Here is a 27,236-nt window from a genome sequence, read left to right on the forward strand (position 1 = left end):
TATGCAGTTACTAGTCTTTAAGGTAGCCGATATGTTCGTACTTCTACAATCCATCTGTTAGCAAAACCTTCACTTTGACTAGAAGTGCACACATTTTATCACAGGTTAAGACAGCAGATGGCTCTCTTGAGTTTTCTTTGCAAAACCTCAGGCTGTAAACAACCACTCTGCATTTCTGAGATGCAAGTAGAAAGCTATTGTTTTTGATCTCTGGAGTAAGAAACATATTTTCTCTTGTCTATAGGCATACTGCCTGTTTTCACCCTCGTTCTTTCCTTTCTTTGCCATCACCCCGAGCATCGTATCATTGAGAAATATCAGTGTGCTTTGGCAAAGGCCCAGTATTTGAAGAGAAACTATGGAAAAGGAACAATAGTAGTAGATAGTATATAGTGAATAGCATCATTGGATAATATGAAGGGGTCCTTCCAGCAAAAGGAAACGTGGAACCTGCATCTTTTTGGAGAGAGTTTCTCATGCAAATGTTAGGGCTGTATGTATTCTACTCCTAGATTCCTATGAAAATTAAAGATAGTGGAGGGCTGGGCTTTATTTCACTGCACTCCCTTTCATTCATGCCTTTGTTCGGAGCCAGGTCGAGCAGGAGACTTTGGGCTGTGTCCTGTCACCTCTTCACCGGTGGCCCAGGGCCACGGGCGGCCAGGCTCTGCGCTGCTGTCCATGGTGCTGGAGGCGGAGACCGGGGCCGGGGGCCGAGGGGGTCCCCAATGGGGCGGCATTTGGAAGAGCGCTTCTGTCTTCAGCAGACTTAAGGGAGGCAACACCGTGTCGCATCCGCTGCTGGGAAGCATGGAAAAGTGAAACAGTATGCAAAGCTACTACAATGAAATTTAAATTAAAACCAAAAATAACTAAAAACGCCTCTCTGTCTAATTGCATTAGTTAAGGTAATTGTAACCGTTGTAAGGAAGTGCTGCTCTGTAAAATTGCCAGGCAGAAAATCCAATGTGAGTGTTTTAGCTGAATCTCTTTAGAGACACTTTCAAATAGAATTAAAATGTATTATCCAGATCCGATTGTGCATGTTCTGCTCCTAGTTGGTCTAGTATTAATACCAAATCCCTATATAAGGAAGTTCCCACCATACGCTTTTGCCCTCTGTATAAAAATAGCCCTTTGTAGATTAAAGGATTTAGAGAAATAATGGTCAATATCAGAGATGCTGAAGGCTCTGCTGAAACAAGAACCTACTCTTGCCTACGGGGTTCTGTATTGCACAGCAGCGAATTATTCTGGATGGATATTTACACTTCAAAGCCTGTTTTTGTAAAGAACCAACTAATAAGAAATTACAGTATTCTGAAAACAGTGTAAAAATTAGATATTTATTACATCATATTTCCCTGTGCGAGTATCTGCCCTTCCTTATAGGATAACTCTGTGTTTTTTCCTGTGTAGCTGCTGGCTTCCTTTTTCTACTTTCCTCTGGTTAGTTACAACTTCAGGAAGTTTCACTGTTAGGCTGGCAGAAAGTAAATCCGAAAAGCATTGGGCCCTTATTTGAAAAGGGAGAAGACCCAACCAAAAAGGATGGAAGGAAAGAAATGAGATGTCATATTTTACATGGTATTTATTCTCTGCAGTGTATTGTGAACTCCTCGGGGCAGAGACTCCTCAGGCATTCTGTGCCTAGCGAGCTTGGCTGGTGCTTGCTCAAGTGCTCCAAGACGTAGACTATGAAAAAAAAAATTAAGAAATAATTCTACGTGATGCTGGTGATCAATAAATCTACCTACTGCGGCTGGTTGTGGGTGCCCTATGGAATTCCTTCGGTATTTCTGAAACCTCAGAAATCAGTTCACGCTCCGAGTTAAAAGTCTGCTGGTGCCATAACCTTTTGTCCCAAAGAGCGTGTGTCGGTTTGGGTGGAAGGTCCCTTCAGCCTCTTAGGTGTGTTATTTCCTCACGGCTCTAAAACCTTCGCATGCAGCAGAAACCCCTCTCCCGTCAGCCTACAACCCTTGCCCCGTCCGTTCCAGGGTGTGGGGCGAGGAGGGGCAACAGGGGTGCCCCTGCCCCGCTGCCGGCGGGCTGGCCGGCAGAGGGGCTGCCCAGGGCGGCGGTTCGCCCTCACCCCCCTTCCCTCTGCCCCCACCGCTTCCCCGGCCTGGGGACGGGGACAGGCACCGGTGTGACCGCGGGGGCCGCCCCCGGGCAGGGCGGCGGGGAGCCGGTGCGGCGGAGCTGGCCCGGAGGCTGCGTGCGAGGGTGCGGGGTGTGCCGGGCTGGGCGGCGGGGGCTGGGGAGGGCCCTGCGCCCCTCCGGCGGCCCCCAGCGCCCTGCTCCCCCGCGGGGAGGGACCCCGGCACGAAGCCATCCGGAAAGCAGAGGGGGAGCAGAGGCAGCTGGGCGGCGGATCCGCCGGGAACCCGCTGGTTCCCAGCAGAAAAACCGCATCAGCAACAGCCCTTCCCTCCGCCCCTCGCCCCCTTTGCTTTATTCGCCTGCCTTTCCCCGCTCCCTCCTCCACCCCCCGCACCCTCGTCGCCCCTCGCCTTGGGGAGGACAGAAAAAGCTCCAGCGGTGCGTGCCTCTGTGTGTGCGTGCGTGTGTGTGTGTGTGTGTGCATGCGTGTGTAGGGGAGGCTGGAGCGGGGTGGGACTGAAGAGCCGTGATTACAGCTCTCCCCGGAGCAGAAGATTGCTCTCTCCAGATGCTGATTTCTGAGGCACTTGGCAATCATCAGGCGGGAGCCTGGAAGAGGCGGCGGTAGCCGCCCCGGCCGCGGCGATGGCAGCGGCGGGCGAGCGGGCGGCGACGCGGGGCTGAGGGGCAGCCCCCGGGAGGCGACGCCGCCGGCCGGCCCGGCCCGGCCCCGACCCGCCCGAGCGCGGCTCTGCCCCGAGTCCCGCTCTCCCCGCTCCGCTCCGCGCCGCCAGCCCGCCCGCAGCCCCCCGCCGCCCGAGCAGGTGCCCCTGCGGCGGGGCAGGGCGGGAGGGGCGGCGGGGCACCCATGCGCTGACCCGCGGCGGCGGCGGCAGCTCCCGCGGGCCGGAGGGAGGGGGAGCCCCGCTGCAGCCGCGCCTCGGCCCGGAGGAGGCTCCCGCTCGCCCGCGCCCCCGGGGATGGCTCCCCGCCGGGGCTGAGCGCCCCGCCGCCGCCGCCGCCGCCGCCGCCGCCGCCCTCCCCGCTGCCCGTCGCGGCGCCGGCCGGCGTGGGCGAGCCGGCGAGCAGCCATGGCAGCGGCCATCGCCAGCGGCTTGATCCGCCAGAAGCGGCAGGCGAGGGAGCAGCACTGGGACCGGCCCTCGGCCAGCAGGAGGCGGAACAGCCCCAGCAAGAACCGCGGGCTCTGCAACGGCAACCTGGTGGACATTTTCTCCAAGGTCCGCATCTTCGGCCTCAAGAAGCGGCGGTTGCGGCGCCAAGGTGCGTCCCTGTGGCCGGGCCCGCCCGGGGGGCTCCCGGGAGGGCGGGCGGGGCGGGGGGGGGGGGGGGGCGACAACACACGGGGACACACACACGCACACACACAACCTGTGCTGAGAAACTTCCCGGGCCGGGCGCCGCCCCCGCTCCTGCCAGCGGGCGGCTGCCGGCTCCCCGGCAGCGGGCGAAGGGCTGGGCGGGCGGCGGGGCGCGGCGGCTGCTCGGACGGGACCCCCGCCTTCTGCCCGCGCCGCCGGCCGGCCCCCGGGGCTGGGGTGTCGGTGAGGGCAGGGGGGCTGCGGGGCAGGGAGCCCCGCGGGGGAGGCGACCCGCGCGGCGTGGGCCCTGCCCGTCGCCCCGCGTCGCCCCTGTTTTTCTTCAAGGGACAAAGAGCACACCGCGCGGAAAGCTTTTGAAGCGCCCGCTGTCCGGGAGCTCGCCAGTCCCTCCCTTGAGCTGCCCGCTTGGCTTTGGTAGGCGTAGCCTGGCCCTAGTGCAGGGGTCCCGCTCCCCGCTGGCTTCCCAGCCGCCGCAGTGAGAGGCAGGGCACCGCTGGCAGCTGTGGGAGTGCCGCTCTGTCCCGGTGGGCGCCCGGCTGTGGGTCTGTCCGCTCCCTGCCCAGCCCGGGTCAGGGCCGCTTCCTATAGACCAGCAAGTTTTGCAGGCAGTTCTTCTTCAGGGTAGATGGCCAGCTGTCAACCCCGACGACTAAAACCAGTGCCGTGGTGATTGCATTTTATCAGCGCATTGTATTAGAACCCTAGAAATAAAAGGTGTTAAATGATACTGCAATGACTTCTCTAATTTTTTTTTTTTTTTTTTTTGGTTAAATTTTGTGGTATTCAACTCAATACTCAACAGCGTTCAGAAATGGTCATGACTTATTTTGTACTCGTCCTCAGGAAACAAGTAATTTTAGAACAAAAGGATTGTGTAATGAAGAGTGCAAATGTTAAGTATCGCTCGAAACGTGGCTCATACCTACCAGTCAATGGTAAAGTACAAGCCATACTCTGTTACATCGGAGAATGCCACCATGTGTTGTAGTTTGGTACGTATACTATAGCTCCTCTTTAGGCTGGGTCGGAAGATAATTTTAAGAAGCGTAACCAGTGATCTGCCCTGATTGTTCTTTCCTGCTTTTTTTTCCATGCTTCATACTTGAAATAGCATAAATCGACAAAATCCATACAATTTTATTTTTACACGGCTTTATTACTGTTAGGATTATTTCTTCTAACTCCTAATGCAAGCTAAATCTTGCCATTTTTAGCTAGTACAGTGATATAGGGAAGATGAGCGAGAACACGTCAGTGGCAAAATCTACGGTGGCTTATTTTTAGGCAGTCTGCATGTGTGCTTGAAAAGAAGACTCGAGTACTTGGTTTATGATGGTGGTTTTATGTATGTGATACTTGTTCATGAAAACAAGTTTAGGGGGATTTGCTAACTGAGCAATTGTTCTCAACCACCTGTGCAGTCTTATTTGGGGGAAAACTGTGTATTTGACTATATTATGGTTTGAGGAGAAGATGACTGTCTCACAGCACCGAGATGCCAAACATTTTCTTAGGTAGGAAGGGGCTTTAAGGAGACTTCTGAACTCATCCTTTTTCATTTATTCATTTTTCATAAGGCACTTTGTGACATTCTTGAATAAGAGAACTGGATTAGAACATAACTCAACTGTTAACCCATACCACTGGCACAGACAATTTCAGTAAGAATAATCAGAACAAGGGCTATTCATTAGTAAAGTCTGCAGCATCAGACCCCTGAGTTTATTTTCTTTAAGAATCCTTCAAATGGAGACATGGCAATATTTATTCATTGATTTACGTTAAGCTCTCAGAATTACTGCTTATCCATAAGAATTCCTGCTGAAAAAAATACTGTCGTGCCTTTTACTGTGTATGTTCATGATGCGTAAAGTGATACACGGAGTACCTGTGGATTCAAAGTTGCATGCTATTTAGGAGAGAAAATGAAGAAACAATCAAGCAGAAGTTGTTACTTAAACATCTTATGCAGAATAATTTAGAATGAATAATCATTTGGAAGAAAGCACATTTTATAAGGCTGATTGCTTTAAAAGTACCATGTATGAGTTACAAAATGGGCATTTCTGAGAGTCTCTTTAGTTTTCCTAAACTGCGTTAAATGACTGCTGAATTCTTCACTGAAATCATACTGTCAAACCCATTCAAATAAGCCTTTGCCAAGCAAAATAGGATGCATTTCAAAACATCTGTTGTCAGAAAGGTGCTATGGGATTTGGACAAATAAACCTTGTGTAAATGATATACAGAGTATCACAAGAGCATTGTGAAAATTGAGCTAATCAAGGTGCGATAAACCATCCATAGCATTCTCGTACAATTCAATGGAAGAGCAGAAGTGTATGTAAAATATTTGTTATGTAGAGCAGCAAAAGCTAGACTGTATTTCTCATGGAATAAAAAAGTGTTTTGCTTTGTACTTACATATGAAAAATAAGTGTCTTCCCAAATAGTCAGGCAGCAAAAATTAGTGATGCTGCTTTTTAAATTAAAAATATACATTTACTCTTGTACATAGATGTGTATGTGAATTAGATAAATAGATATACACAATGTATGCACACTTACCGACATGTTAGCAAACTTTTGAAAATATTCTTTATTTTTAAACTCTTCTTAAAAAATGCGTGTTAGTACTCTTCTTGTTCAGTGGGATTTATTTGTGAACGAATGAAGTTATTATGGATACATAACATGCTAAAATCATACACATCCCTAATGGAATATAAAATTTTTCTGTCATTGTGACTGATTTTCTGTTCGTGGTCCTTCCTTTAGGGGCATACTAAAATATCAACAGACAAGTGTTTTGGGAGACTAACATTTAGGAAGGGTAACATTAAAGATACATCCAGGAGCTCACTCAGGGTAGAGGATATTATTTGTATTTGCTTATATGTTGGCTCTAATGATAGACACAATGGTAGTTTTACACAGCTTTTCTAAAACTTTGATTAATGAATTAAACTGGCAAAGTGATTTCCGTGGGAGACTTGTCTGATAATCTACTGAGTGGATGAAACCATTTTCATTTACCAGACAGCTTTGATTCATATTGTTTAGTATTATGATATTTCAAATTTATTTCATATTTATTTTATCCTACCTGTCATCTGATGCAGAAATCACTGTCATTAATTTCCGGGTAGCCATGAAGCCAAGATCTTGCCTGACACTGATGCCAGATGTCAATCAATTATGAATCATCTTGTCCTGGATTACAGGTTGTTCACTTATAATGGTTTCATTTATGTTAATATAATCACAAATGGGAGAATTGACAGACAAGATTTTGAGTCTTCATGTGAAATAACATTATATAACCTGGGGCTACCCAATAAAAAGAAAATAAATGCCAGTTCTTCACCTCATGCACCTACAGTGTGCAGAGATTAAAAACGTATGCTTGTCACTAGTGCAAATTCAAACTTCTTAGCCTGTATTTTCATCTACATATCTAGCTTCTTTGCTAATCTGAAAAATCGTCATTTGGTTAATTAGGTCCCTTGGGAGTATTCTACTGCAAAATACTCAACAGCTAAATGTATTAAAACCCAAGTGTGATGGTTACTGTTCCTGTGTGCTAATACCACATTAAAACTTCTAAATTTATACACAGAGTATATGAATTTTGGAATGATTTGGCCTCTGATTTTGTACATTAATATTTATGAGAAAAAGAGACCTAGGGAACATGTTCAGAAAACACACTGATTAGATTTTATTGCATCTACAAAGGTAATTTAATTCTCCAAAGAAAGCATTTTTGGAAAATTCCTCAGTATATCAGCTAATGTTTTGTGGCAGACATGGGTGTGGCCCCTAATCTCAGATATAAGATAATTCCCCATATACATCGCGCCTTAAGTAGTTTTTAGTTGTTCTACTTGTGGAATGATGTAAGTGGAACTGAAATGGAGATCTGTGCACACAGGTGTACATGTCTCGTTTCCCGAAGCTTAAGAAACCACATCAAACCCCAATCAGTTAGCTCCAGCCTCGGATGATCTGGCTTGCTCAAAGTTTCAGCAGACCAAAACCTGTAGCTGCGCTTTCCTATGTGACTGTCCTCAGAATTAATTATTCTTGGCACTTCACTAAAGCGCACAGCTGCTGCATTGTCTAGGTGCAAGACCATCTATTTTTCGGGTGTTGAACTGATGTTGCTTATTCTTCACTACTTGTCTTCAAAGGATATTGATAAACCCACAAACCTTTTGGAACTATAAACCCAGTCATAACAGTAGATATATGAAATTTTTTGATTTTTCAAAATTTTTTCCTTCATTGCTGCTAATCTGTTCAAAGGACTGCATGATCATCAAAAATTGAAAATGTGTAAATATGTTGTATCTCATGTAAAATATTCTAAGCATATATGAAAGTTATTATTGAATATATGGTTTGCTAGACTCACTGTCATATCGTCTTTCCCATGCATTCAGTGTTTCGTATAGACCCTGTGCTTGCTAAGGGAGACTTGAAAAAGAAATGTAGTAATGGCTGGAATGTAATTCTCTTATTCTGAACTTGGTGGCTCTAAAATTGATGAATGAGATGTTTTTGAGAGGAAATGGGGAAAAATAACTTTAAAATGGCAACATAATTTTAGGGACTATTGATTTTTAGAAATATCTTTAACATGGGTGATAGAATAGTGGGCATTTAATGTACACGTAGTGCTGTACTGATGTTATTTCAGAATATCTCCTTTTTTAATGTAAAGCGAGTAGAAAAACTTAACTATACCCACTGTATATCTTAAAATATTGTGCTAAAAGTAGAAAGCAGATACCTTCAGAGACTAGTAAGTATTTTAACTTAATGGTTTCTGCATATTATAAGTTTTGTAATAGTTGCAAGTTAAGATTTCTTTGAAATTTCTCAAAGGCTTCATAGTTGTTTTGGCTTGAATTCCTTGCTTGTTTTGTCTGTAAAGTACTGTGGTGGCTGGGGTTTTTTTGGTCAATACTTTCTTCCTGGTAAGCGTTGGTTTACATTTATTTACCTCAGGAAATTTGCATATCTGGAGGATATGCAAAACTGAAGGAACCCAAATTTCACTTTTTCTGTATACAAACATTGCTTTTCACTATCTTCACTTGGTAGTTGGAGAGTTAACTCTTCATTAGCAAATGAACTCATCATTCTTGAGTGATCTTGCTGGATCTCCAAAGTTCAGGCAGTTTCTGTCTATATATAGTGATCTTTTTCTTTAAGGTATATCAGCTATTGTATCTATTAAATGCATTGTAGAAATAAATTACCTGGTTAATAGAGATACTAAGGGAGACTTCAGTACAGGTGGTTTCTGATTCATGGTGGTGTAGTGGTAGATATGTTATAGGACAGGTGAGGTTTCTATACTGTATTTAAAGACAGAATTCTGTCTTTTAACAACATCTAATCTATTAGTGGATGTCATTTTTTCAGGTTATTTCAGTCTGCTAATTTGAATAAAACTAAAATGAGTGCTTAAAATTAATTTTGAATAATGAATTGTCAAGTTAATAGCTTATAAACAGTAGTAATTAATTTTAATATAGACCTAACACTCAAAAATTTTATTACAGAAAACTTTGCTGTTAAAGTCTTTTGATTTAGACTCTAAGCATAATTTGGAAATTTGAAGGTACTGTGAGATTGGATACCCATTTTTCATAATGAGTAAAGAGAGGCCTACCTTGCTTGGTCATATGCAAGCTCTTTTCTACCTTGGGCAAGTATTAGAGTTAGTGACAGACAGGAATATATACCCCAATGGCATGTACTCTTACTGTGCCATCAGCTTTTTCTGAAACCCTTTGAAACCGGTACATTTTTGTTCTCAAGAGTTACTAGTGCTAATTCAGATCTTATGCTCTGCCCTACATTGAATGGTGTAAAAATAGAAAGAATATATGATACTACATTCTGTGGTAGAAGAGGATGAGAAAAGTAGTAAAGCTCTGATTTTGTCTGTTACGATCTAAAATCAGCAACCTGCTTTCACTGCATGTAGACCATAACATTTCTGTACATTAGGGGTTTAGTTTTTCATTTCAATTATATAAATTGGATAACTTGATAAGATCAAGTTTAGATCTTCCAATATATTTTCCTATGGGACTGAAAACGAGGGAACATACCCTTTCCTGGTGCCAAGAAAGAAACTAGCTGCTTTTGGTGCCAGGATTTAGGAATATATAATTGGATCAAGTTAGAGATGGGCAGGAGTCGAGTCCAGGACTCTCAAGTTCTGATTCTGTGTTACAAACTATAGATGATTTCAACATATCCTGAAATAGGTGACATTACTTAAATTTACATTTCTGCAAATAAATAAATATATAACCAAAGCAGGTGAAGAATTTTGGAATTTCAAAGAAAAGCTAATATAAGATTGAAAGAAGTAAATGGTAAAAGGTTGATATAAAGGTGTAAATAGATGGACTATGTTGAAAAAAATACAGAAACCTTGTTCCCTCAAGGTTTTCAGGATCCCAGGTGGTTTTGGTTGCCATTTTGTAAAATGGTGAGTACAAGCTAATAAACATGATATTGGTTGTTTCAGTAAGATTTTCATAAATGGAGCTAGAAAAAGTTGACTGAAATTGGAATGAGAAGTATATCCCTTCTCTAGGATATAATCTTAGGATGTGACTAAATTAAACAATTTAACATGTGGTCTAATCCCTTGCCCAGGTGTAGAACTTCTGAAAGGCATTGGAGTTGCTGTGCTCTAAAACTGCTGTAAATTGAACCAAGATTGGACTGCTGATTGGCAGTAATCAGCATAAATAAATGATGGAAGTCGGCATTTGTTTGAAATATGAAATCAAGCATTTTATTTCATGTAAGAATAATTCAGTATTATGAAACACAAGCACAAAGTCTTTTTCTCTCTGTAGGAGTTAATTTAAAAAAAAAAGGTAAAAAGAAAAAGTCCTTCTTAATTAACTATAATTTCCATTGAAAAGCCTGCCCTTTCTACTTTATTTTGCAAACTCCAAGATGTACCACACACGAAGTGTAGCAGCTGCTGCTCCCGTTTTGGTACTGTAAAGCCTGGCTCCAGAAAACATCTAGTTTTAGTTGCTAGACTGTTTCCAGTGTTTTTTGAAAGAATGCAAAGGAGACAAAGGAAGTAATGATTTTTTAAATTAGTCTCCATTTTTTAATGGTTCATTGGACAGGTAAACCTGAGTGGAATTTCACATCCCAATGAAAAAGGACTTTTCAAGCCTCAGGGAATTTTTGTTACTGAATTTCAAAGTCATTCAGCAAACAACAGATATATCAGGCTTAAGGAAAGGTCAGCAGGTTTCTTTATAGTGGAGATTTTTGTGGAACTATGAACCTAGATGTAGGAGCCTGTACCAGGATCTTTATAATGCAGTAATGCATTATAAGTATTTCTAGTTTGGTTTTGATGAGAATTTGCAGTTCCTGAGTGTTATAGAGAGACTCACTTCCTTACTTACTGTATACAGCTAGAACAATGGTGGGTTTTTAACTAAAATTACTATACTTTTATTGTAGTATTTTCTGTAGTGTGAATGAAAGATGTCTTTGAAAGGCAACTGTTTAGATTTCTGTGATCATAAATACTAAATTTATGGTTTATATATACCTTCTGATAGGAAAACATTACATATAATGCCTAGATTATGTTAGTGCTCTTCTTAAAAAGTATATTCTATAATGAAACAGTACCTCACCAAGAAGTCTATTTCAGTATGATACTTAAATTTTCTTTCCAAATCTGTAACATTGTTTCACATAACAGCAGACTTAATTTTTGTGATTTGAACAATGTGTGTGAAGTTTATTGGTAATTCACAATGAACAGTCTGTTTTCTAGAGTATAAATAAAATAGGTATTTATGTTTTTATTTATTTTGGTTTTAATCTGTGATAATTTCTTCTTTGTTTTGTTTTTAAGAACAGCCTTATAAGAAATTGGTATGTTCATAAATGTGATGAAGTAAGGTTTTTTCCAGTCATTCTCCCTTGTAACCTAAACTCTGTAGTTCATGGATTATAGTTCATAACTGTTCCAAAATCTTGCAACATTTACTGAGCGTTTAGTTGTTCGCACACTTACTGCTTTATGCATTGTGAATATCCCAGATTAAAGAGGGAAATAAAAGAGAAAATAAAGCTCTCATTTTCATCTATGTAGTTTATGTATAACTGAGGCTTGAATTCCTCTGCCTTAATTAGTGGTTTGTATTGCTTCATATGAAATTCTGACAAGTTGAAAAATTTACCACTGTATTCTGTATACCAGTGACTATGAAATAAATGAACTCTTAAACTTCATTGCTCTATTTTCTTCTTTCACTTTTCTTGCTGTGTAATCAGAACAGTTCCTTCTTTGTAATCAAAGCAAATACACATGAAATGCGTAATATTTTGTTCCCAGCAGCATTTTAAACTGTGTTATTTAAGCCAACAAATATAAGATTCCATCAGTTACGGAATCTCTTTCTACGATACTGGAAAGAAACTTACATGGCAGGAAGGGCTTTGCTACAGCCTTTTGGATTTTAGCAAGGCTCCCCTTGTGTCCATTGCAAGCCTTGTCTTATGAGAGCTCTGGTCAGACTTGTACCTGCAGGTATACTTATGGCATCAGTCCTGAAGGCTGATGGGTAGCCAGGCTTGCCCTCAAGCAAATAGAGGTATGACTACAGGATGAAGACCAAAGTATGATTGTCTACCCCTTTTCTTGTATAGGGACACACAAAAAAATAATAATGGATTCCTCCCGCTATTAGTTCCTTTTCGTCATCTTATCAGTTATCTTGGATCATGACTGTATGAAGGAGGACTAATTATAAAATAACACAGGATGCTTTAGAATTTTTTAATAGAAAACTATTCCTGGGGTTGAAAAGTTGAAAGAGGTTGATCCCTGCTGATGCAGGGACTCTGAAGAAATGCAAACCTTTGTTGTTTCTAGTAAATATTATTGAACTTAGCTTGTGTATGCTTTCAGGAGTTGTAAATATATATGTTCCTCCTAAGCAACTCATTAGAAAATTATTAATAGTGAAAAATACACATCATCAATATCATCAGTCCTCACTGCCAAGCAAGTTATTTTTCCATCTGAATACCTTTATTTGGGTAATCAAGTTTTGGGTTTATCACAAACTCCAAAAAGAGTCTGGCGCACAGATGATTTATACCTTTTTTTTAAATACTAAAAAATGAAGACCGTAGTCTTAAATTTCCTTACTAGCTTGCTTAAATGAACAGTCTGGATTCTGAGAACCTTGTTTTTACTTACCTTTTTTTTCCCTCCTCTGAAGACAGTTTTATGCAGAGATTAGTTTATGGTTGAACTCTTCCAGGCATTAGGTTGGTAAATCCCACTTCATTATTGCTTCCAGTTATGTTTTAGTTTTCTGACAAAGTAGGAATAACTGTCATGCTAGTTCCTATGTCCATAGACTTTTGCTAAAGCAAATGAGACACCTGCTTCCACAGAGCCTCAGTAATGATTTTTCTGTGGCAATATTTAAAGGAAAAAAAAATATAACTTTTTGAATTCCAGCTCTAAAGGTCAGATGTCCCCAAATTTGCAATTTGTGTACAAGTAAGAAATTTAGCATTTTGGCCCTTTTGTAGGTGTAAATTTATTTATTAAATTCCGTAGTCTAAGTAGCTTGTATGTGCTAAACAGCTGCAAGGTTGTGATGTTACTACCCTGAAAACAGATCTTTTGGTGTAATACACATGATTCTGGAAATCTTTATAAAATTCATATGTAATGATCTGCATAAAAAGTGTTCTGTTGCAACTTCTGTGCAAAATGAGCAAAAAAGTTATGCATGTAAATAAATCAAAATGAGTAGATGGCTCAGATTTGTATAAATTATGGCATTTAGAAAACCCCAAATGTTACTAGTAAGCAGTCATCTTTCTTTGGAAACACTGAATATCACTGTAGACATAATTGACTCCAAACCACAGAAAGAAAGAAAAACTAAGCCATTCCCCTTAGCTGTAGTCTCTAGTTCTCTACTTACAGATAGGTATATCAGCACTCTCAGATGTTTTTTGTCGCAAACGTGTGTGTCTGTTAGCAACAGGGAAACAAAGACTTATCAGGTTTTCCATACCATTAAAAGCTACTAAAATCAGTGTAGGTTAAGCCTGAATAATCTGGTTGTAGTTAAACTAAGGTATGAATAGTCATTTGTATCTCATGATGACAAAGTGGCAGGATCAAGCCAATAGCCGTCTCAGGGCGCTCATATTCAGTACAATTCAATCAATCAATCATCACCCTGTTTACCAGGGGTTTATGTTGCAAACATAATGGTTGAAATTGGCATAAGCAAATATGTCTCCTGAATTACTGGGGTAGCTTTCTAGGTCATTGGATGTCACTAGGCAGGTCCCATTCAAAGTTTGTCATGGAGAAACAGTCAAAAATTCAGGATCTGACTTACTAAAACTCTCCACTTGCAGAACTCCAATACCAGCAGCTACAAAACCCATGGTTTAAGCAGCCCGAGTGGCACAACTATGAGGAACATAGTGAATCTTATCTTAAAAAATGTTTATACCTAGAGTTTCTTAACTGTAATTTTGTCAGCTCGTTACCAACTTCACAAAGTATCAGTATTTTGGTTTTCACAGTTGGAATTTGTTTTAAATATAGGGAGGGATGTAAGGAAGATAAGCTTGTTTTCTACTCTTTGCATTCGAGTACTTAGGTATAAGTAGTATAAGGGTGGAATATAAATAGTTAAGGGGGGAATGCATTGCTAGTAAATTGCTGATGCTGTTACTCCAAAAGCATTCACTGCAAATTTTGACTAAACTTTAAGAAAATTCAATCACGTTAAGGTGTGGAAAGGGTAAGTTGAATGTACCTGAGCAACCTGACTAGAGATGTAAGTACTTCTAGGTTAAATGGACTTGTAAAGACAATGTAATTTTAATTTTTTTAATTATTTCTGTCCTGATATTAGTATCCATCTAGGACATAATTGGGGTTGTTTGAAGCAATTTCTCTGAATTTAGGCTTCTTACTCATGTAAGTAGTGTGATTAACTTCAGTTCCTAATTACAGTAGGGAAACCAGCCACATTTGGAGCCTGAAGCAGCAAAAAGGTTTTGCTTCTTTTTAGGTATTTTTGTTGCCATTAATCATATCAAGGATGACACAGACTACTACAGACTAGACCTGACACAGAAACAGTCTTTAGCTATTCGCTATTTGTTTTTATTCTATTTACTCTCTTTATATGAGATGCAGCTAGTTTTTGATTGTGTAGTAGTTTATATTTTTAATGAGGTTAGTTCCAGTTGATTTCCAGATAGATGTGTGCTATTACACGGGGACAATTTGGGTGTATGCTGTTTATTTTCCAAAGCAGTTCAGATGTGACACCAGAGGACTAATGGTGCAACTCTCATCCTGAGTCCAATAGATTGTGGCATACCAAGTTCTTTTTTAGGGCTATGTCATAGCTGTGTAGGAGGTGAAAAAATGTTTCTTCACTTCTGCCATAGTATCAGCAATGTCTCACACAGTGGCTCTAATATGTTGACAGCTCGGTAAGTCCTGAATGCCTCCATTTGGTTATCAGGTTGAATTTTTATCCCTGTGAAGGCTTTTTTTTTTTTTTTTTTTTTTTTTTTAAAGTAACATGAAAATGACACAGTTTTGGACTCTACTGTCTACTGCCATGGAAACAGAAAAGTGTCTTTAGGGGACAATTATTGAAATACCAGTATTATTTTTTTGGTCTTGCATCCCCTGTTGAGCTTTGAGAGAACATTTTCATGATGAATTAGACCTTGGTCTTTCTGCATACTGGATGCAATTGGGCTTTCCGCGTTTTGAGTGTGTGGCTAGTTATCTTCTCGCCTTGTAGGGAGGCAGTGGGTCAGTGTTTTTTAAACAATTGTGAGGCAGTTGATCAGTGAGCTAATTCTAAATATTGTTAGTTTGTTTATTTATTTACTGATATCTAAGCTCCTATTTCAGGGTAAGATGAGAAGATTGAATAGATTTTATTTATTGGGGTCATTCAGACTCTATATTTGGAGCAAGACAGAAATTTTCCTATTTGCATTCCTACAGGGGAAGGAGAAATCTGAATTTCTATAGCTCTGAAAGCACTTTGCCACCACCTTTGCCTGTAAACTTCAGCAGAGATGCTTTTGAAAGGCAACAGGTTTCTTTTCCAACCATTCCAACACGCAGTTGCTGAGTCCTGCCATTCGGAGTCACAGGGATTTATGCTGCCATCCTTCTGCATTAGGAATGTAAGTCTGAAGGAAGGCTAGCCATGAGGCTGTTGATCAGTCATTACAGTAAGATCAGCCAGCACTGGATCTCGCCTCTTGCTCCAGTGGGAGCAGTGAAACAGATACCGTAGTGCTTATATGTCTCTTGGCTAACGATCTGTCTGCAAATTAAATTAGAAAAAACAGTAAGAAGAGAGGGAAGAAGTTGTTTTGACTATCCTAGCAACAGGATGCAGCTATAGATACATAACACATGTAGATCAGTTATGATATTAGATGTTAAGGTTGCTCTGGGTATTTATGTGACTGCTGTGGGTAGTATGTATGGTGGTGATGTTGCTTACACGAGCACCTGGACTTTTGAGGAGAAGGATATGACTCTGATGTAGGCAAGGCCATAGTTATCCTTGGCTGTGCTGTGACAAAGCTTAGACTGCTGGAAGGCATGTTGCCGTAGGCCCACACCTTGACACCACTCAAAACCCCAAAAGAGAGCGAAGTGGTTTGTGGTCTGCTTCATAAGCAGCTCCTAACAGAAGGACATAGCAATGCATTGGAAACTGCTCTGGCTGCTTAAAAGCTTCAACTTGGAAATCGGAGTAGTAGTAATATCAACAACTTATTAAACAAAGCTGTTCAGAAAATGACTGTACTGTCATCTGGGAAGACAAACCGACATTTAGGTTTGTGGAGTTTTTCACTGCAAAGCATGCTGTATTTTCTGTTTTGTCAGAACAGCATTTCCAGTCAAAGCCTGTTTTGACAGGCGCATCCTGACTGGGCAGTGCTCTATAGCCATATTGGTAAGACACCTGATTACCCGAGGGGGAAATGAAAATAAACCAAACAATTGAGCTATACCTATTTTGTTCCATCTAAAAATTATTATAGGTATACCAGACTTATTTAGAAAGTACTATAACGTGAATTATTCAGGCTTTAACTTTTATTTTATTAGTTCTGTAACGCCTCTTATCTGCCATGATCCTGCAGTTTCATGTATTAAAATACAACCCATGGGAATAACAGTTGGTTTGTGACAACAAGCTACCTGACAGCAATTACTTAATTTTGGTCAGTGGAGTGGGGCTGGCAGCAAAGTCAGGCTTCGCTACGGGTGGAGAGACATTTAAAGATGAACAGTATAGAAATGCAGCAAAACAAGTCTGAACTGCAGGTCTACCCCTGCATCCCCAGTGTATTTCACTGAGTTTATTTTTCTTACAGCTTTGTGCTACTAAAATAGAGAGATAGTTGGAATTAGTTTCAGTTCTGTAAAGTGAAAATAAAATATAGCCAGTTGGTTCTGGGACTGCAAGTTTGGAACATGCTGATGACCATAACCAACTTTTGTACAGGTTTTGGTAAATAAAATCAGAGACCTTGATTAAATTTTGCTAATTTTTGTACGTACAGAAGTTACAAACATCTTTCAAGACTGACATTTTAAATTTAGCATGCGAAGCTGCAGAACTTGGTCCTCGTTCTGAGTTCACCACTGGAACTAGCAAGCAAGGCTGTGAGAACAGCCATTACAGCACATTAGAAATAGCCCTGGCAGTAGTAGATACATGAACAGACTTTTCATAAGGAGAAAGTGCATTTAGCACTGTGCAAAAAATCACATTTCGTGCATTAACTTTTGATGATTCTGATGTCCCTCTGGCCTTGTTTACATTTGTAGGTTTTAATGGTATAGTTTTACCTATGGAAACTTAAGAGCTGCTAACACTCAGGACTTTTATGAACCTGTCCGTTATACCTGCACATGGCTTCTTTCTACACTACTGCTGAAATGGACCAGTGAGGAATGAACTGGTAAAAATTGTTAATATAGCCTTAATATGGTATATACTGCTAATTTTGAGTTAGTTTGCCTAAGCCATACAGAGTGAGCTTAGTGGAATCTTACATAAGTTAAGACAGATGGCATTGCCTAAAGTCCCCTAATCACCTGTAGTGGGTTGCCTTTGTTTTTTCATTGTGCCTTTCCATTTCCAGACCTTTTTCGTCCCTAATTTCTTCTTTCCAAACACACGTGACTGATAGTGAAAGTATACCTCATTTCACTCCTGATGTTCCTTAGTAGATGCATGAAGATCAGGTACTGCACGGGTGAGGAAGCTGAGGGAGGGTGGATAGAGCCACGCAAGCTACAGGAGACATAGTGAAGAACAGTGAAACCTGTACACTGCATTATATATTTCCGGTAATTCATATATTTTAACGGGAAGGTTATGTTTTTTCTACTTAGGGGATTTGAAGGGGGAATGTTTGTATTCTCCTATATGAGAAACCAGGATGACCTTAGTATGACTATTTAGACCTTTGTGAATACAGGAAAGTTATAACAAATGTATCTTTCCAAGTAATCTTGCAGATACAAGGTTACTTATTTCACAGTTGAAAGAATAGAAATATTTTCTGCTGCAATTAAAGACAGAGGTATTTTTTTTTCTTTCCAAAGGATAAAACCATCTCTGCAAATGCTTGTCTTCCTATTCCTTAAAGTAGAATCAGAAATACATCTGCTTTTAAGTTCACATTCACTTTGAATATAAGGGAAGACACCTACGGATTCATTAAACTGCTGTCGCCTATTAGAAATAAATGCTGGAAGGTTTCATTTGAATGGAAGCTTTTAAAAAAAACCCAACAGTGATCAAGCTGTTATTTGTCTTGTATAGAATCAAACTTGATTTAAAATATAACTAAAATAATTCTATTGGTGGAAGTTTTACTGGATGCTTACTAAAATGAGTCATGCTTGGCATCCAGACAGATTTCAGTACATTGCCTTGGTCTTGTAGCTTACGTTCTTAGAGAAGTTGCACTATCAAATTTAAGCAAAGATGCTAAACTTCAGATACGGAGGCACAGCAACATATTAGGTTTAACATCAAGAGCTGTGTAGGTTAGAAAGTTCCAGTCATCATTATAAGGAAGCAGAGATAAGTATGGTACATGGTTTAGCAAAATGAGTTAAGGGTGTGTTTTAATAAATTAACTAACTTCATTTATCTAAGATTTATTTTTAGCAGCTCTACTGAACCTAAATTTTGCAAGGGTTTGTGCCACTTTGTGTTTTCACGTAATGACAAAGGAGTGATGACAGCGATAAGTAGGCTTCACCTTTGCTGTAGAAGGTGAAATGGTGCACACGTGTGTGTGCACGCTAAATTTGCAATTGTCTGTTGCTTTTGTAGCAGTGGTGAAACTCTGCCCTAATGAATAAGAGATTCTTTAGAAGACCCAGGTAATTTATTTTGTGACTTGTTCAGTGACCTTCTGTTGCGCTGTGTTCAGTTGCATTTTGCTTTGTTCTTTATGCTTGTAACTATAATTGCTTTTTTTTTAAAAAAAAAGTTCTTTAGGACTGTATATCATCAACAGGGGAAGGAGAAAAGAATTAACCAAACATTTTATGGTGAGGAAGTAAAGTGAAATTGCCACATGTCTGCAGTAATCCTTTTTCCTAGACAGATGAGCTACATTTTTTCTGATGTTCTTGTAAGGGTTGTTGGACTGATATTTTGATTTTACCTGAAACTGTTCTACTGTTCTGTCAGGTTTGGCCAAATGCCAAGCTTCCATCAGAACAGGATAGTTTTGTTAAAATTTCTGTTGGAAAAGTGTCTTGAGGCTTGAGAATTTTTTTTTTTTTTTGTTAAACCCCAGGGTGTAACAAGCAGCTCTGTGGTTTGAGCACTCTCCTACCATGTGGACATTTCAAGTTTGAGTTCCTGCTCACTTTGTTTCAGACAAAAAGCCTTTAACCTGAATGTCCAGTGGGTGCTGATTGCCAGGCTGCTAGTTATTCCTGTGTGAGTAACTCTAGTATTGTTTTTCCCTCCTTTTTAATTTTGTTTGAAGAAAGCTTTGTTCTGGGCTTTATCCTGAAAAGGTATTTCACAACAGGAACATTATTTTCTGCTTAATTCTAGCTGGAAAGCTTTTTCAAAATACATTTCTATAGTCAGATAAAAAGTGAATGATGTTTGTTACCAATGCCAGGACATTGTCAGAAAGTGTTTGGTGGTGTGGAGTGGTGGTAGCTGTAGGACAGTTGCAGAGCTGGAAGCTCCCTCTTGGTTGATGAGGTGAAAAGAGGATTACTGCAGAGCACAGGAGAATCTGTATTTCATCAGCTTGTTTTGAATATTTGCTAGGCAGATAATCAAAAAGAAAAGGATCACTTCAGTGTCTTAGAAGCATTTCCTGCTAAACAAAGGCATAAATTTCATCCCCTTGAGGTTTACTATGCATTTTCCCGTATTGACATGCTGATTTTGGATATCAGTTGGACCAGCTGAATACTCATGGCACCTGTACACTGGTGTTGCCTGTACACTATGATAGGGCGCTAGATCTTTATGCAATTTAAGCAGATTGTTGTTGAAGGATCTCATAAACTTGGTTCTACAAAGGACTGCATAAGACAGATATCAAGTAGGACAGGGAAGTAATTTCTCCTCTGGAACATTGCAGGTGACTGTCAGAAAAGCAGAGGTTCTGTTTCCCTTCAGGTGTGTGTTTCAGGGGAGATTTAACTATTACCATGTGTTTCCCTAGACTTCTGACTTTAAGGTAGTCATCTTAAGTTCTTTGGAGAGAAATGGTTACTGAGCACATTTCCCTGTTCTTCCTAGTAGGATATAATTTTCTGTTAAGGCCAGCTTTGAAAAAGTTCTGCCTTCAGGATGGCATTTCAAAGGGTTTTGATACTGACTGGATTCAGATGACTCACATTTCTCAGAGAAGTTTCATTGCAATCATCTGTTACATCATTCGTTATTTGTTGCAGTCATTTACCATTGAATCAGAATATTTTTCTGGGATATTTTGATTCCACTGAAGTCCCAGAAAAACCAAAGTATGTTTTCCAACAATGAATTGGTGGCCATGGCGCTTCTGTAGACTCTTAGGATGAGATTCACCTGATTGAATACAAATTCTTGCTATGTAGACACCAAAACTTGAGCAACTTACAGCTTCATATTTTGGCTGTCATGCAGTTAATGAAAAATATTTATTTCTAGGGTGTAATTCATGGCATCCTGAAATAGATGGCTCCACTAGCTGTGAAGGGAGCCTAGGAGGACTACATCAGATGTATGCTCTAGAAGTCTTAATGACTCTAGTCATAGAGTCTGCTCTAGAAGTAGGTTGCTTCTGGTTCCTGAGATGCTGCATGGCAGGCCTGAGGAGAGCTGAGACCCGCAATAGCACTGTGGGTCTCAAAACCAAGCTCTCTGTCTCTTGAAGACCTCCCAGTCTCCAGTACCTGGACAGGCAGCAGGCTGCCTGACAGAGCTGTGAGCCTGAGCCTTGCACTGCGGTGGCAGCTCAGCTTCCCAGAGTCTCCAGCTCTCAGCAGAGCTGAGGAGAAAACCAGATTCTTCTCTCACAGAGAAACTGGATTTCTAAAGGAGGAGTGTTTTGTGGTGGAATAAGTAGATTTTGAAGGCTAAAATTCCCCAACATTTACCTGCAGTTATCTCCCTTCCTTTTGTATTCATCCAAAAATTGTGATTATCTTAATTTTAGCTCTCATCACTAAAATTTATCTTCTTTTAACGTGACTGGAGTACAGGCATTTCTGTGGAAGAAACCTGAAGCATTTACTAATGTTTAGTTATTTATGAGATTTTGAGAACATCAATATTTTAGATTTTTGCTGGTGTCCCAACACTATGTAAGGTAATCTTCATACTAATTTCCAGTTTACTCAGCTTTAAATGTCTCAGGAGTTTAAGAAAAGTCTTACAGCTATTTACAGTGTACAAACACTGCTGTTAAAATGTTTTGTGACTTTTCAAAGGAGGCAATTCCACGGAGAAATTATTTCTTCTGAACAACACATATCTAGTAGTCAACATGAATTGTCCAAAATATAATTTTAAAGCAGATTATTTTATTTGGAATTGTTTGGAAACTGTTGGCAAGGGTTTGTTAGGGTTTCTTTTTTTTTTTTTTCCCCTTTCTGGTTGCATTCATCTCTAGATATTAAAGCGCTGGGGAAAGATTTTATAAGCCATCATTCTGCTGAACAGATAGAAGGCTTCTAATAAGTGATGTCTATTTGCGCTGACATCTATTTATTTTATTAACAGTGGCAAGCCTTTTCCCCTTGCCTTCACTTCCCCCACTTTATATTCCTCTATTAAAATCCTTCCATTTGCCTCAACAGTGGGATTAATACTGTCTTACACAAATAAACACGCTCAATTTAATGTAAAACTCGGGGTAGTAATTGGCCTCTGACATGCTTGCAAATAGTAGTTTCTGTCTATCCAGTTGTTAATTGTGTCTTTTCCAGTGATAGTAAGTCTTTTATATAGCCTGGTAGGGGCATCTGCATTCTGGACTAGGATGCAGAACATCTCATTTTTATTGCTGCTTTGGACAAAGCATCCATCCTCTTTGTGCTTCTGTTTTGCTGTCTGTAAAGTGAGGGTGATGGTGATCTCCTGTGTTTAGACTCTGCCTGGAAATCTGCTGTCAGCAGGGTCTTTTTGCTGTGACTTTGCAATATAAGGCCAGTGCTCATCCTCCTCCAGGAAAGTGCCCCAGTGCTCTGGACCACCCCAGTACCCTCCAAAGTGGAGCCTGACCCACACTCCTCTCCTGACTGAGACCTCTCGGCTTTGCCCACAGGGGCATCCTCACCTTCTTCATGCTGCTAGAGTCCTGGCTTAACATTATATTCTTTAGAGTCTACAGAATATTGCAATCAACAGGACGCATACAAGATCTTGTAGATAACACAGTTTTTTTAACGTAGATATAATGGAAGCAGCCTGTCTTTACTTTGAACTTGAATAATCATTTCAATGAATAACTATATGGCCTTTAAAATATTGATGTCAAAACATTCAAAACTAACCATGTTCTAAAAATAAAAAATGCAAACTAGAAATGCAGAGGCAACTTGTGATGCAATTTTGGGCAGAAATTAAAAACTAGCTTTGGTTTTCTTTGCATTAGAGCTGGACATCTGCAGATTTCAGGAAGCAGCCAAGGAAATTCAATAGAGGACACTGGTCCTTTCTGAGTGCATGGCACTTTCCCAATGGGAAGGGTGTAGATTCTACTCTTATGAGAATTTGAATCCAGTAGTAATGCTCTGCTTCCTCAGTGTTTCGAAATAGGGCATGTATCTATGACAAGGTGTTTAGGTTTTGGGTCCTTTCACATACTTCCCTATCCTTCCTGTAGGCCCCCTTTAAGTACTGGAAGGCCGCAATAAGGTCTCCTCGCAGCCTTCTCTTCTCCAGGCTGAACAACCCCAACTCTCTCAGCCTGGCCTCATAGGAGAGGTGCTCCAGCCCTCTGACCATTTTTGTGGCCCTCCTCTGGACCCGCTCCAACAGGTCCATGTCCTTCCCGTGCTGAGGGCCCCAGAGCTGGACGCAGTACTCCAGGTGAGGTCTCACCAGAGCAGAGCAGAGGGGCAGAATCACCTCCCTCGACCTGCTGGCCACGCTGCTTTTGATGCAGCCCAGGATTTATGTCGGACATTTCTGCTGTATTTGAGTGCAGAAATAGAGAACGAGATCAAAGACCTCTGAAAAATAAACAAGGACTTCCGCTATAAGGTGAGCTTGGTTGATAAGGAAGTAGATTAATTTTGGACAGCTTTCTGAATTAGTAATATCCTTTCTGTTATTTTATTTTTCCTGCCTGCACTTAGGAGCTGGAGAGGCTTGAATTTATGTCCCGACAAAAAGTCTTGGGCACTTCATGCTATGCTATGTTGTTTCTGAAGTGTACGTAAAAATGCACTGGAGATGTGTTATGATACTAACCCGTGCAGCATTTCACCTGCAGTATTACACGTGAAGCACTAGCAACACCGCTGGTTACGGTGTAGAGGAGCAGCCCTCAGACTGCTCATCAGACAGCCCAAGTAAGAGCACGTGAGGGTTAGAGAATGAAAATAGGACAGGCAGCGATTTTTTTTAACATTACACTGAGTCACTGCAGGGTTTTGAAGCTAGCGTGCCAGCCTGCCGACCAGCCCACAGCCGAGGGGCATCTGCCAGGCCGAGGACTGCACTGCGGGCATTTCCTCGGCTGCCAGCCTTGCCCCAGCTGTGGAAAGCTCAGGCCCCGGATTGTGACACTAAAGAAAGGTGAGGGAATCATTCAGTCAAAGGCCGTCGTTAGGACATTATTGCACAGTAAAATTTGCGCCACTTGTTGCAGCTGCTCAGTGACACGGGCGAATAGCAGCATCTGTCACTGCAGCGTCTCCAGGTGCAGGCAAAAGTTGCTGTGGGAATCCCCGGGACAAATTTCCTGCTTTTCAATCTCTAATCTTTCAGCTTCAAATAACATTTAAGTTGTCGGTATAATAAATGTGCAGGAAACATAAGAGATTTAAAGATAGTTTAATATTAATACTCAGAAGAGGTTGTAATTTGTTCCTTATGAGCGTACCTGTTGGCTCTTCTGAGTGCTGGCTCGCACGGTAGAGCCTCAGTCTTCACTGGGGCTAACAAGATACTGCTGCAGTACAAGCAAACAGATCTGGAGAATAAAATCACGCTTGCTTTCTGTTTAAAACATGCTAGTTGAATGTGCATGTTCTGTAAAGCAGTTTTCAGGACAAGCTTCAAAGTGAAGGGTGGAGTGGAAACCCTGGTGTGAGAAAAGTCAGGAGCTGATAGTTGAGGATGCTTAGCAAACCATTTTAAATTTAGTTTGTGTCCATACGGCTGCATTTTTATAGTGTAGGTGGGTCTCCTAACACAACATAAGAGTGAATGAGTGGCTGTCTGAGTCAGACCATAAGCCTAGTCCAGAGTAGTGGAGTTGAATCCTGGGGAGGAAAGGCTCTTTCAAAGGGTTGACAGCATTAGCGTCTCCAGGGTGTAAACAGGCCCAAAGAGCACATGATAGATGTTTTGGGTGGGTAAGTAAGCTCTCTTGGGTGTAATTCATTCAGCACATTTTTGACCTGTCCTTCAGAATGAGGGAACTCATACCTAGAGCTGCCTGTTTCTCCCCACTCCTTCTTGAAGGAGTTCACAGTCCTCAGGGGCAGATGTCCGTACCTGGTCAGAGGAATGTCACTTGTTATGTCATTGGAAGACAGGAATGACAGACCTGGAATTTACCTCATTACTATCTTCAGACATGTAATTGGGCATCTGTAATAAATTAAGAGATGATGCCAGGCTTGACAAGGAATTATGCTGGTGTAGCTGTTTTTGGCCAAGCAGAGAGTGAAGGGAGGAGCCATGTGGCTCAGCAGATTTGAGGAGTATGTTTTGGTTTCAGGTTTTTTTGCCAGTTTTGTCTTACACATCTTGGGAGAAAATACACATTCAGAACTGCCATGGATCTTTAGTCTGACTCATTACTCTGCAAAATGCATGCTACCGCTGATGAAGTTGCCGGTGGCTTTGGCTCAATATGCTGATAGACTTTGGTGTGTACAATCAGAAATTATGGACAGTGTATTATTTCCTGGTAGCTGTGAGGTGGAGTTTGTATCTTCTGTTAAGTGACATAGTTAGCCTATAGGGAATCTGAGTGTTTCTATAAATTTGTGAAGGATGATATATGTGACTGGTGGCACAGTTGTTTTATGTGTTTAAGTTTACAGATGTGTTTTTTCTATTAAAGTTAAGATCTGATTGTGCAGCAGGGAGGAGGGCTGTCTTCTTATGTCCTTTTGACTGCTCAGCATAGTTGGAGATGCACAGCTGGGAAACGAAGCTGCACTGAAGAGTGCAGCAGGTAGAGGGTGAAAGACAGGATGTGAGAAAGAGAGCAAGGAGAGCCTGTCACCTGACCAGGTTAAAAAAAGTACAGGTAGTAGATGCATAGCCAGTTCCCCATGGCGAGAGAGCTGGACTGGAGGCAAAGCAGGATGAAAAAACAGATCATGAAGTCACTGCAAAAATGCACTAGATAGGATGGGAGATTTCTTATAAAACTCTTACTTATTTTCATTTCACTTTCAGTTTATGTATTTAAAAGCTATTTGTTCTGGTTTGTGTTCAAATAAAATTTAGATTTAGAGACTGAAAGCCCTTTCAGTGTTTTTGAAGTATTTTTGGGCAGCATGAACCAACTTGAGCTCCTCCAAAACCTAGCAGTTTGCAGCATTTGCAGTCTTGTGAGAATTTATAGAATACTTCTGTTTTTTTCTAGGTGAACAGTAGGTTTAGTTCATGGTGCCAATAAGAGTCTGGGGTAGTCTCTGCTGACTGTGTCTCCACCGTATCATCAAAAGAATCAGAATTGGAAGATTTACTCCTTATTAGTGAATAATGGAGTTGACCTGAAATGTTTCTGCTCATTTTCTCATAGATGCTATGAGTATAGTTCTGCTTAGTTTCTGGTTAGTAGCTAAATATCTGGACTAAATAGCCCTTCCAAAAGAGCCAGAGTAATTGAGGTGGGATAAAGGGTTTGATTTTGTTTGGGGTTTTGTGGTTTTTTTTTCCTCCAGGAGCATTAGGTGGCATAAAAGGCGTCTGCTATTTACAGCCATTTTTTTCTTGCTAGAGTCAGTCTCAAAGCAAGAGCAGTTCCAGAGAAGCAAGGCTGTTTGTGCTGAGGTCCCTTAAAAAGGATTTGCTGAGTGACTGCCTGTCACAGTTTTCTGTGATCTGTCCTGTATCGTCAGTGTCAAAATCTACTGACTTCCTTAAAGCCAAGCTCCCAGGGTCATGTAACTTCATAAGAGTTTGGTTTCTTTCTGTGCATTCCAAATTTTCTTGGATAGCAGACATGGGGAGAAGACAAAAGAAAATTGAAATTGTGGCCCAAGTTGACCTCAAACTCAAAAAATAAGCAGGGAGCACCTCTAGTAGAGAGGCATGGCTTTGTCATACTGATGATAGAAAAAATGAGTCTGTAATTCTGAATTAGGGATGGTACAGACTGTGTTCTTCAAGTACAGGGGATTATTTTCTTGTCACACTGGCTGAAGATCAATTTCCCAAGCTGTTTCTCTTAAGATTTCTGAACTGTGTTTAATACCACAGATTATGAGGCCTTGCACTCTGTAGGCTGAACAGGACTCTCGTCTTTCCCACAGGAAGGATTTGGGGAAAATGTGATCTCAGAAAAGCACAGCAGCCATGCATTGCTTCTCTTTCTGTCTCTCCATCTCACTGCATTCTTGCAAATAAAATATACAGGTGCTTGTGCATACAGTAGAATAAAGTATAGGAAAAAGTCTGCTATTTCTTCAGCGGGTCCTGGTTAAATAGCATTCCAGAGTAACACTTAGTTACACTGCAAAAATGAAAGAACAACTGAAATATTTAGTATGACTTGCTATTTTCTGGTTCAAGTAGTTCTTAATAATCTGCTTGCTATAACTTATGGCATTTCTTGGGAATATCATTTGTTAAAAAAAAAAGCAGTAAATCCCCAATTACACTTTTTTGGTGATATTGCCTTGCTTTCATTTATGTTGCTGTTAGAGATTTTGGAGATTAAACTGAAAATAGCAACCCTTTGTGAAAGAGTAGTGGAATGTTTTAAAAAATGTTAAACAATTATTAATGG

General features: G+C 40.9%; 1 protein-coding gene across 3 annotated transcripts in view; it reads left to right on the forward strand.

Moving 5' to 3' along the window:
- The window catches only part of FGF14 (fibroblast growth factor 14), a 412,338-nt gene that overhangs the window by 273,975 nt on the left and 111,127 nt on the right, over nt 1-27,236 (forward strand). Inside the window, exon 1 of one of the 3 annotated variants that reach the window (XM_075715934.1) lies at nt 3,198-3,390. The exons of the other annotated variants lie outside the window; for them this stretch is intronic. Coding sequence (XP_075572049.1) covers nt 3,198-3,390 — 193 coding nt within the window. Of the gene's footprint in view, nt 1-3,197; nt 3,391-27,236 lie in introns of those variants that run through there. 3 annotated transcript variants of the gene reach the window in all.

The sequence above is a fragment of the Pelecanus crispus genome, chromosome 1 (assembly GCF_030463565.1).
Source record: "Pelecanus crispus isolate bPelCri1 chromosome 1, bPelCri1.pri, whole genome shotgun sequence".
Taxonomy (NCBI): Eukaryota; Metazoa; Chordata; class Aves; order Pelecaniformes; family Pelecanidae; genus Pelecanus; species Pelecanus crispus.